General features: G+C 37.0%; 1 protein-coding gene across 1 annotated transcript in view; it reads right to left on the reverse strand.

Annotated features, from left to right (window-relative positions):
* Nucleotides 1-3,304: 3,304 nt before the first annotated feature.
* PKP2 (plakophilin 2) overlaps nt 3,305-12,344 on the reverse strand; it is a 79,460-nt gene continuing 70,420 nt past the window's right edge. The window contains exons 10-13 of the mRNA XM_090273006.1: nt 11,469-11,622; nt 7,247-7,436; nt 3,583-3,670; nt 3,305-3,437 (exon numbers count right to left, since the gene is read on the reverse strand). Coding sequence (XP_090129132.1) covers nt 3,369-3,437; nt 3,583-3,670; nt 7,247-7,436; nt 11,469-11,622 — 501 coding nt within the window. The 3' untranslated portion in view covers nt 3,305-3,368. The remainder of the gene's footprint in view (nt 3,438-3,582; nt 3,671-7,246; nt 7,437-11,468; nt 11,623-12,344) is intronic.

Raw genomic sequence — 12,344 nt, forward strand, 5'->3', positions numbered from 1 at the left:
GGCTGGCTCAAGAATCAGTCCTCTTCAACATTTTCAGACTGCCCTTTGAACTCTCCAGAGGGAGACAAGCCAAAGAGAGCCCTCATTTCCCCAGCATGGAGACATGAGTCTGTCATTCTTGGTTCCCATAGAACCCTCAGTCACCCCCACCCCCCTTGATATAGCCACTATGCAGTTTCTAGCTATGTGACTTTGGAATGTGACTTAACCTCCATCTGTTTCAGGTCATTTTATGTATAAAATCTTTATTAAAAAGAAAAAATATATACACACTTTCTGAGGCTGCTCTGTCATGCTCCTTATGTCCACTATTGTTGAGCCAGTCTCACAAGTCTCGACCTGTTGACCCTGGTGTGTCCACTACTGTTGGCATAACACTGTCTACCTTTAAAGAGAGGCAACATAGCACCGTCCTCCAGGCTAAATATTGCCTAATTCTTTAACTGTGTCTCCCAAACTATGGCTTTCAGAATGCTTTCCTTTCTGCTCATATTTTAAACAGCTCTTACGCCAATGTGTGGCACTTTGAGCTCTCTTCCTGGAATACATCATAAAAAGAGAGAGCATTTCTTTTTCTTATAGTCCTTAAAAAGTTGAAGTTAACTTCATAAGAGATGAAATGGTCAGTGCCAGTAGAAACTAAAATGTTAAACCTACGACAGAATTTTCTTTTGAAGTTTGTTTCCTTTTTTATCTATTTCCCTTCCCACAACGAACACGTTAATGCAACAGTTACTGAGTCTTAAGATGGGCCAGCTCCAGGGTCGTGTTGGGTGTTAGTTGAATGAATGATTGCATATTTTTCTTCTTTGTCACTTAAGTAAGAACTGAGTCTTCTGGTTCAAGAAGATTCTTTAAGGAGGACTGGACCAGATGACCTCTAAATTCCCTCTTAATCCTTAGATTCTGTGACTCAAGGTTTCTGCAATTTTGCTCAAGGTACTGAAAATAAACCGAAGTTCTCCTCATTCCAAAGCAGTAAGTTCATTACACATGTTATTTAAAGGAAATTTCATTTATAACTATAGTGTATATAAATTATAAATATAAACATATATTTCCCATTTCCCTTTTCTTCTCAGGGATTGTTTCTTCAGAGGGTGATTACATTGGGTTTAAAGTGGTTTATCTACTCATGCTATTTATTTTCCAATGTGACATGTTAATTCCCTCTATTTTGTCAGATAATCCTTTAGTTATTTCCATTGGGTATAAACAAATGCTTCCAGCTATAGAAATTCAGGGCAGCAATATTCCAGAATTCCTGATAAGGCAGCAGCCCTTTGGAACTTTTAGCACAAACTTATGCAAAGGTCCAGCTCAGCTTGTCAGCTCCTTTGATGACACGGCCATGGTCTGGGATACACAGGAAATAGAAGAGAAGAGCTTTGTGTGCAGATCTGTGTTCAAAACTGATAATCAAATCACACAAGGACCTCCCTCAGATATGTTCACAGATAGCAAAGTAGTGAGGTTTTTGTAAACAGAGTGACAAAAAACAAAACAGGAAAGCAAACATAGTCTATCTTATGTGGTCATAGACTCACTCTATTTACTAAAGTCTAACAACAGTTAACTCATTTGTATGTCTTTCTGTTATTAAATGTTTTAGTCACTAGTTAGTTCCATTTTCTTACGGAAGTGTTTCTTGGTAAAGAATTTAGGACTTTAATTAGGGAAGAAATAGAAGCAGTTAGAAAGCATTCAGTACTAGCAATTATAGTTCATAAGGTCAAATCCTCAAATGTCATGTCCATCGTACCATATATACGAAGATAGACAAATCAGATACACAGATACCAATGAAGGCATTATTTTTGCCTCATTTTGTGTTGAACTTTATTGAAGGTTCCACTAGTTCCTTGAAAAATACAGAAACTTCTTAAGCATATATCAGTTATCTGGAGCAATAAAGGTACTTCAATGCTTATCATCAAAACTCTGGAAAATGAGAATTTCTCTCTCCAGTATTTAAAAAGTTGGTATCTAAATAAGTTCAGTTTAAACTAGGTTAGTAACTTCAGTCTTCTTCACTGGGCTATTAAAATTGAAAAAGCAATTCAAGTTCTAAATGTATAATAATAAAAAGACTTATGTTCAAATTGAAAATGGAAATGTATTTCTTATTACACTTTTCTGGCCAACAGAAGGGGAAGAATTTTTTCTTTCTTGTTGTGCTTTCTTATAACAAACACTGTCAATTTTTTTTTAAGCAAAATATAACAGAACTGTAGTTGAGAAGGCCAACATTAGTACTTCTCATATCTTCAGGGTGGCCTAGACACACTTCTCCCCAAAATTACTTCTTCATTTTTCTTCCCTAGAGTTTTGACTTAATGGCTTGAGGAAGATCACATGAGACTTACTGGCTCTGTGCTATTTTTTAAATGTGAGGCAAAGCTGGGCTGGTTGATAACATAACTCATTAAAATTAGTTGTGTTTTCAGAGCCCAGGGATGGCCCAGCAGTTTGTACCTAAATATAGTCCATTCTTTCACCAGCCCATTGCAGTGGCTGAAAATGTCCAGGAAACAGATTATATTAAATGCCACTGTTCAGAAGAGATTTGCATTTAAATGCTGTTGTTATAGGTAAAGTATTTCCTTGAGCAAAAATCTCATTTACTCAGTGTTTAGAGGAAATACTAAATTTCATAGCCGTGGTTACCCTTCTCTGTGGAAAAGATTTTAAACCTGCTACAACTACTACCTTTCAATTCTTTTTCTTACAGTCAAGCATGCTCTGTGATCTAAACATAAGTTCATTTAAAATTAGAGAAAAATTTCAAGAGGATAAAAACAAGCACAAAGTATAAAAACAAACAGTTTTGCCATTAAATTGTCTCCCGGATAACTTGGGAAATATTTCTCATTTCCATTCTGTTTCAACACTGCAGAACCATATACGCAGGGCTCAACAGTGAAGCAGTGTGCATATGAGTGACAAAACATGGGAACCAGAAAATACAAATATAAATGATACTTTCAAAATCCTGGTACTATTACAATAGCTTCTGTCCATATGTATTCTGTTAATGTCCATTCCACATGAAGTCACATTTTGATTCCAGGAGGCCATGCACTGCAAGCCCTGATCACAAAGACCACTATGTATAGGCAGCAAACAGCTTGTTGCCAGTATCTTCTGGTGGCAAACTTCTGAAAATCTTCTGGAAGACTAATAAAATCATATTCTGGTTATTTGTTTTCTGGATTCCGGGGACATGGAAATAGAAAAGGATAAAAACAAGGCATTCTGTCCTTGAGGTTTCTTGAATGGGGAAGTAGAAAAATAGGTGTTTTCCTCTGGGGTTTTTTCGTGGCTGAGAGCGGTGAGGTCGGTATTTGGAGAACACTTTTTCACTTTCCTCAGTCTTTAATGGAGTGGTAGGCTTTGGCAGTCCGGCTGTTGACAAAATCTGTCTTCTTAAACTGAGCCTTCGGAATAAGCAAACAAAAATGTGAACGGTAACCACATTTTCATAAAAATGCAGTTGTTAGTGATTTCTCACCGGGGTGAGGGAAGCAGGCCACTAGGACCTGGCTCTGTCAACTATGACACACGCCTTTTGGGCACTCTTACCTTTTTGTACGTGTTATGAAGCTCCGTGTGCGTCCATAGAGAATATAAGAGAACGGAGGCCGCTTTACTTGCTTTGTTGGAGGCATAGCTGAAAGGAGAAAGGGGCAACCTGAGATCAGTGAGACTGTGCATCGGGCTTCTGGGGTGGCCTCTGGTCGTTCTGTAAATCTTCTTGAATTGCTGTTGCTCAGTAACCATCCACTAAGTCAGGCTACTCACAATGATAGGAGAATAAAATGGTAAGATTCGGAAGCCAGGGACCACTTTTAAGAATTATTTTAAAAAAGAAAAAATCTTTTAGTTCTGGTTGGTGTGGCTCAATTGGTTAGAGCATCATCCTATAACCAAAAGGTTGTGAATCTGGTCCCTGGTCTGGGCACGTGCGATCCTTGTTCCAAGTGTGTTTGGGAGGCAACCAATCAATGTTTCTCTCCCTTTCTTTATCTCTATCTCTAAAAGCAACAAAATAAATGTCCTTGAGCAAGGAGAAAAAATTCTTTTAAAACCACTAACAGTGCTAACAAATAAATAATTTATAGAGCAAATTCTTGATATTTATAAGGAATATATCCTTAGACATGTTACAAATCCTTGAATTTATTTACAGAATACAACTTATATTTGTATATTTATATCGTCATTTATAGAATATAAATATATTTGTATGTTTATAATGTGTATTTTTATATATTTTATATTCTACATATGTACAATTCAAATGCAGGAAAGAATGATCGAAAAATATACATCCCTCTCTTAGACTGAGTGACTCTATAAAGATTGGAGTAATTTTTTCAAGTTAATAAAATTCTTTTTGGAGCATTTGTTAAATTATTATAGTTTCAAAATGTCGTTGCTTTTGTATATAGCAAATGTAAAATATGTTCCAGTTCTAAATCCAAGTCACCACTACATAAGACATTGTATTTCGTTTTTGATATTCTGCTTTTAAATTTGTCCTAAATTTCCTGTTTCTGGCTGAGGAAAAAAATGCTTTCTTTGATCTCTTTCTCTTCTATCACCTAAACTACCATGTGACTGAATTTTTTCTTTTAACAAAGAAACATATCTTTTATTTTCCCTATCACAGGAGGTCGTAAACATGCAACCAAGCCCCGAGAACGCAAAGCTATATAAAGAAGCGCATGCTGCCTGGGTCATTCCTCAGCTGAAAGCCTTCCTCTTCCCTACCACCCCGGCAGACGGGGTGAGACAAATCAGTGCCTGACAGATTGATTACCTCATGGACTTCTCAGAGTAGCTTGCTTAGAACTGAGATACTAACTAATCCATAAAAGCTATGGTTCTCTAATATTGAAAACTGGAAAAAGTTTTTAAACAGCAAGTGAAAAGGAACAGAATATACTGCCCCCAATATGCTTCTCTGGCATAAAGATTATTTTGCTTTTATATACTTATTTTTTAAAAACATTTTAAAGAGGGGGGAAGAGAGAGAGAAAGAGTGGGAGAGACACAATGATGTGAGAGAGAAACAGCAATTGGTTGCTTCCCGTATGCACCCTGCCCGGGGACTGCACCCGCAGCCCAGCCATGTGCTCTAACTGGGAATCAAACTGGTGACCTTTCGCTTTGTGGGATGACACCCAACTGAGTCACACTGGTCAGGGCTGGCATAAGGATTATTTTAGGCTAATTACTTTTAAAAAAGCACAAAGGAAAAGCTCTGAAAACTGAACAGAAGTTACCCGTTTGTAAGAGATATTTACATTTATAAGAGAAATATCTTAGTAAGTGAAAGATGACTAAATCTCTAGAAACTTTTATCAATGGAGAAGGCAAAGACTTAAATCTGCATAGGCCTTGTTTACTGTGCTTTTCTTGGTAAACTGGCCTGCCCCTATGCCCAACATCTTTTGTGTTGGGTCATTTCTAAGAGTTACTGGGTCTCTCCTGGGTATACAGGTCTACATGTTATCAAACTTCTGTTTTTCTCCTGTTAACCCATCTTTTTAATTGCAGGATTGTCTCAGCTAAGTACCTAGAAGGGTAGAAAAAAAAATATTTTTCCTCCCCTTCACAAAGGTGTTATATTTTTAAAGTTTGTTTATAAGTTGGTTGTTGGTACTTGGGAACTCATGTATTCAGAGATAAAATGCTATAAATGATCATTGGTCCCCAGACTAGCCCAAATGACAGGATTTCAACTTAGAATGAAACCAGAGGATATGAAATAGAGAATGCCATGTATGCCCCCTCAGCAGAACAAAACCTAAGAACTGAGAGCCCAATTCCCTGTAAATTTCTGATTAAAGAAGACTGAGACTCCCCGGCAGCTTGCTACAGCATGGGTTGCCAGAACTGCCATTCCTCTGCTATTCCCACATGAACTCAAAATCTGGTCATTTGAGCTTGCCTCAGTTACCTCTTCATTTAGGCTGACACCCATAAATTACAGGTCCGCTCTACAACACTCTAGCAAGGAAGAAGCACCAGACACAGCCAACAGAAGTTCCTTGTTGATTTTTTTTCTTTTTTAGACCAGGCATGTAAAGACTGGCTTACAAATGGACACTCAGGGTAACAAAGAAGTAGCATCCATATGTTGCTAAGCTATAAGAAGTTTCCAAAAGTGATGGTGTATTTCAATATGCTTGTTATGTCTGAATACTCAAATATTAAAATCATATAGTGTCTATGACGATTTGCTTTGAAGTTTAGATGACTACTCTGAATAGTCATTTCTGCCTTGCAGCAATGATTGTTTCAACAAAGACTTAGCGACTGCTATCTGCCAGGCTCTGAGGACAGGTAAGTAGTCCCTGCGTTTGGTCAACTGACCTTCTAACCAGTGCTTCATTTACTTACGTGACTCTGAATGTGGTCTTCCCATGAGCTTTGCCTGTGGGGGGCTGTACAGCACAAGGGGTTTTCACTGGGTGGGGCTATTGTGGAGGACAGGTGTGATCATTTCAGGATACCACAGATCCCTACACTCACGCTTCTGTGGCCAAACACATGTTTGTCCATTAGAAGTGAAGTCCCTTTGCTTTGCAACTCATTAGAACTGGGCTATAACAAATTTTGTTTTCTTTTCTGGTTATTTACAACAGTAATTTGTATTTAACATGTCAAACAATTCAGAATTGTATAAAGAGAAAGAGATAATCTTCATGCCCCATTCAGATCCCATCACTCTAAATTAGGTAATACTAATAATTTGGTTACACAAGGTTTTTCATCCTCTCCCTCCCTTTTTAAATGGGGAAAATTCAAAGACCGAAACTGGGATGTGGAATGATGTATATGCATTAGGCTTTCTGTTCTCCAACGTGAACAAGCGGTGGAAAGAGACGGGAGAACTGAGAAAGCAAGAATTTATTATGCTGCCTCTCACTTCTTGTGTTACCACTACTTCTTAGCCGCCTGGCGTGACACTGGCTCTACAGATGTCAGTGAGGAAAGGGTGTTCCCCTTCCATGGGACTCCCACTCTGCCTACTCTGCTGTTCTTAAATCACAGCTGTAGTTCTGAGAAACAAATTAATTCATTAGGTCAATGAAATGCTGGAGGTATGAAGTATGACTCTCTCTGAATATTGCCCATGGTCCTCAATGACTGACTGAATGCTCACAACTAGATTTACATATGGGAGTGGGGGTGGGGAAGGGAGAGACAGCTGATGGGCAGATGCTAAAGGACTTACCTATCGCCTGCGCTGATGGTCATAATTTTGGGCAGGCCCCCAGTATTTAGAAGATCCCGGGCATTCTGGTAACTATTCTGGATTATGTTGTTCAATGTGTAACAGGCAGACGCTGTGGTTTCAATGAGAAGATCAGTATTTGGGACCGTGTCGGGAATTATGGAAACCAAATCAGGTAGAGTTTCTTTGGCTACAAAATGAAAGAAGAAAAAAAGAAAACACCTGATTTAAAAGATTATTTCTTAAACCCAAGATCCAATATTTTTAAAAACTGGTTAACAAGCATATGGAAAGATGTTAACCTCTCTAATACTTGAGTTTTAATAGGATTTTAAAAAGGATATTTTGTGCTCAATACACAGAAAATCTTTTCAGAAAACAATGTTATACAAATGTCAAGAATTTAAAAATTTTTCACATTCTTTGATTCAGAAATTCTACTTCTGGGAATTCATCTAAAGACATCACTTTAAAAATGGAAAAAGCTTTATACAGAAATCTTCATTACAGTATTACATATAAATAAAAAATTATAATAAGCCTGAATATCACAATATAATTAACTAAAATACATCTGTAAAGAATTTTATGCATCACAAAATATACACATGATGTGTGTAAATCACAAGAAAATATTAGTATCAATATTCTACATGAAAAACTCATATACTTATCTATATAAAAATATATAATATAACATTAGGAAAGAAAATACACATAAGCAACTATAGAAGAAACACATTAAAGTACTAATAGTTGTTTTCTTTAACAGTATTGATGGTGACCTAAAACATATGTAAAAAGAATTATCTGGACTGCCCAAAGTTTCTTTAATGCACAAATAATATTATTTTTAAAAGACAAGATTATTTTAAATTCACTTTTTCACTAGATATGTAAGTTCTTGGTAATAGAGTTTTAGTTTGGCCTCTTTTGTAGTAATAGGAGAGCTTTTAACAGTTGATGATTTCATCATAACTTGCCCTATGACATCTTTTTGGGGCAGTATGAGTTTGTACTTGATTTTTTGCAATAATTCTTTTCATGTGTGTTTTCTTCTTTTTCTCTAACTACTTTGAACTCTCCTTAAAAGATATGGAGCATGTTTCTCTTGCTTTTGCTGCTCCTCACAGCAATTTAATACAGTGATGTATTTATCACAGTAGTACAACAAATACTTCTGCTTAACTTTGTTGTTTTCTCATCTGAGTTTATGTGACACCATGAACTGTACTTCTCTCTCTCTGATACTGGATTGTAATTAGTTATGTGTCTATCTGAATTCCAAATGTGGCTACAGGTCCCTTGAAGACAATTAGCATATTCATCTCTGGATTTCCAGCGCTGACCACTGTGCCTGTGACAGTGAGGTACTCAATAAAAGGAACTGAACAATATGTCATCCTTTGCTATACCTGGATCTGACTGCCAGGAAAGACATACCTTCTGCTCAAAGGCTGGAACACTTTATTTGTTTATGTTTACACTGTTTAAGCATCACAGCATAGTGTGAAGAGCTTAGACCCCAACCTCTGAAGCCACATGTCTTTAGTTTCAGTCTTGTCTCTGCCATTTAATGGTTGTGTGGTCTAGGCAAGCTACTTAACCTCTCTGGGCATGGTTTTTGCTAATTTGTAAAATGGGGCAATAATACTATCTAGTTTACAGGGTTGTTCTGAGGCAATGAATGAGTTAATATGTGTTACTCTATCATCGCACCCTGTGCATAGTAAGCTCTCAATAGAGATGACTTATTATCAGAAGGCTTCCTCTTTTTAATAAGTTAAACCACAGAATTAAAGGTCTTAAGAACATGAATTTTCCTTCCAGTGAATTGAGGCTGAAAACATAAATGTAAGAGCAACAAGCACAACAGAAAATGCCCAGTCGATCTCTCTGCAGGTGCAGTCATGGCTGCTGAGGTCCAGGCTGCCCACGCTGAGAACAACTTCCGATGAGAGACCTGCACCTTTCCTGCCTCACCCCAATCAGCAAGACATCCACTGCTGATCAGTTTCAAGGTTGACACATAGGGTGATGTCTGAGGAGGAGTGAGAATTAGAGAAGACAGTCTTTAACATTGTGTATCGTTTGCCTTTCTTAGAAGAGTAGTATAACTGTTCATCAACAGAGCTTAACACTACAGTATAGGAAGAGTCTCAGTACTTCTCTCTCTCTCTGCATACACACACACACACACACACACACACACACACACACACACACACACACACACACACTGGGCCTCCCAAATACATTCACTCACTTTGGGACAATTAAAATGGAATGTTTAATAGTGAATTATAAAATCAAATTCCTCATCATGATATTGGAATGTTATAGCTCAATGCCAGATTGTTCAGGGAGATTATACTGAATGGCTAAAAAATGCCTTAAAAAGACAAGACAGTAGCTGGATGTTGGAGAACATCTAACAATGAATAAATGTGAACTGAGATTCTAGAGATGTATCCAAATACTTCCTGTTGCTTGCACATACTGTCCATTATATTATCGGATCCTGGGGAAAACAGTCAGGTAACGATTACTCATGTCCCTGTTTGGAGCAGTTAAATGATTAGCCAAGGTGACCTGGGTGGCAAATGAACACACTATGGGATGCAGGGCCATGTCTTCTGCAGATCTATTCCTCTGTCACCATACTAAGTTGCCTATCTTCACATTTTAAAGAAACTATAATTTTTAAGCTTATTTTTGTAAATCTAAGTAAAATGCAATGACTATTCTGGGTCAGCATGTGGAGGGTTTTACCTGGCCTGAAAGTCTCTCCTGCATTTCAAACTGACTTTCATTTTTATTCCTGGATAGTAATACTCTGAAGCAAGATGGGTCCTTTTATTCAAATTACATATTTGACATAAAGCCAATTAAAAATTTTAAACCTGTATTTATTTTGCTGAAGCCTCTTCTCTCTCTTGTCCTTCAAATGAGGGAGATTTATCAGTAAAATCATCTTACATAAACTGTGGGGCTACAGCTTTATCTCCCCAACAGTTAGGGACTGAACCTGAGACTGGGCAGCATTTCTTCCCTGAAGGCACATGCATAGTGTGTGGAGTGCAGTTATTTTCATCCGCAAGGTTTTAAAGGTGGAGTCAACATTTTATGTGGAAAAAGAAAAAAAAGTCAAAGGATAATACATCTGACTGAAGTGGAGCACAAAAGTCCACAGAAGACAATGAGGAGAACACTTTCATAACTCTGAGAGTGCCGAGGGCAAGGTTCCCTTCTGTTAGATCCACTGAAAAATTTCCAGGCTCTCTTTATATTTATAATGGGCATGAAATCACCTGTGCAGTGTTGTGCTGCTGGCTGTCTTTGGAAATGACATTATTAAAACATAACCACAGACTTCAATATCTTTGATGCTGTGTGTGTGTGTGTGTGAATTTCAGAATAATGCAATCCATTAAAAAATAAACAAAAAACAAGCAAAAAATTGTTTATAATTTCAGTGAAGTGACTAATTTATGGAACATTGGGAAGCACAATTAATTTTAACATTATCTTCCTATTCTCGTTTTACAGATTTTGACTTGATTCACAGTTATCAGATATTTCTAGGTACAAAGCAAATGAATAAAAATGGTTATGTAAGAGTGTAACAGAGTTATCATCTCTGTCAATAATATAGACTCTCAAAAAAAGGAGCAAATATGTTTCATTATATTTATGCTAAAACCATCTGTGCTGAGTCTGCATATTCAGTGACTTTTTTTTTTCATGATTATCTACCCATCTATATGTTTCTAGTCCAACAATGGCCATGTTTTTCAGGTGACCACCATGTGTTATTTTTTAACGTTTCAGAAGAGTGGTGCTTAAGTAGACCACACAAAGAACATTCTGAAAGACAGCTACATGGATTATTAAAAAGACTTCTCTGGATGGTACACTGAGGGTTGAAATATATCAAATGTATTACTTATCTTGTTAATTATTAGTATGGTCTAACATTTACCTTCTGCAGTCATAAAATAAACAAACAAAAAATGCTGGATATAAAGAAAAATCCTATTTGAGACCCAGTGGGAAAGCTTACCCTTGATGCCTGGGTGCACAAAAGTCAGGACTAGTTATCATATTCTGCTTTTTATTCACATTTTTAGTCCACCATCGTAAAAAGAATGTGTTAAGGACAATGTTTTATTGCATTTGTATTCTCAGTATAGTCACATTACATCTAGACTTACTGACTCACCGATTTCATTGCGCAGGGGGAGATTCCGAGACAAATTCCTCAGCAGGGAGACTGCAGTCTTTTTCACATTTGGATCACCAACATGCAGCATCTTCCGGGTGTGCTGAAGGCCGTTTTCCTTCTGGACCACTGCCTGTGCTACCGACATCGGCATCTGTTTTGTAAACACATTCTATAAATACTATTGCATTTACTTCATGCTCAGAGTGAGTTTCTGTAGATTACTAGAGACTGAGCAAGATTTTTAAAAACTATAGAGCTGTGATGAAATCAGTCTAAATATATTGTTTTAAAATTCTAATTAGTTTTTTCAATTGAATCACTGGACAAAAACAGTTTATGCAGTATTTCTGAATACAACATTGGACTTGGTTAGCTCCTATATTTTTTTGCATCTGTTTATAAATAAAATGGGCCTGTCTTTTCTTTCTTTTCTATTGATCAGTCTGCCCTTTCTTCACATTTCCACTTTATCACCATGACAAGAATATGATAAAGACAATGTTTTAGAATCAAAGTTGTAGACTCAAAGTTACACTATATTTATTGGCTGTTAGCTTATTCATCTTTTGTTTCTTCTTGTTCAAATTTTGGTATTTTACATATTTTACTAAACTTATTCATTTCTAAAAAGCCAGTTTATTCCAAAAGAGACACTGGGCTTTTAAATAAGGAAATGTATTGCTAGTTATATTATCTGTAATTCCATGCTCTGTGTCAAAGGCTGCATGTCCACTAGAGGCAAATCTTATTTGGAATTAGGCTCGTCACCTACTTTCAGGGTGTCTGAGTTTCGACTAGACTCTTCCCAGCACCAACAAACCTCCAACAATACCGAGGCCTTAGCTTTGTGTCAGTAACTTTATAGATTTCTAT

This window comes from Furipterus horrens, unplaced genomic scaffold, assembly GCF_987537825.1.
Source record: "Furipterus horrens unplaced genomic scaffold, mFurHor1.1.pri manual_scaffold_4, whole genome shotgun sequence".
NCBI lineage: Eukaryota > Metazoa > Chordata > Mammalia > Chiroptera > Furipteridae > Furipterus > Furipterus horrens.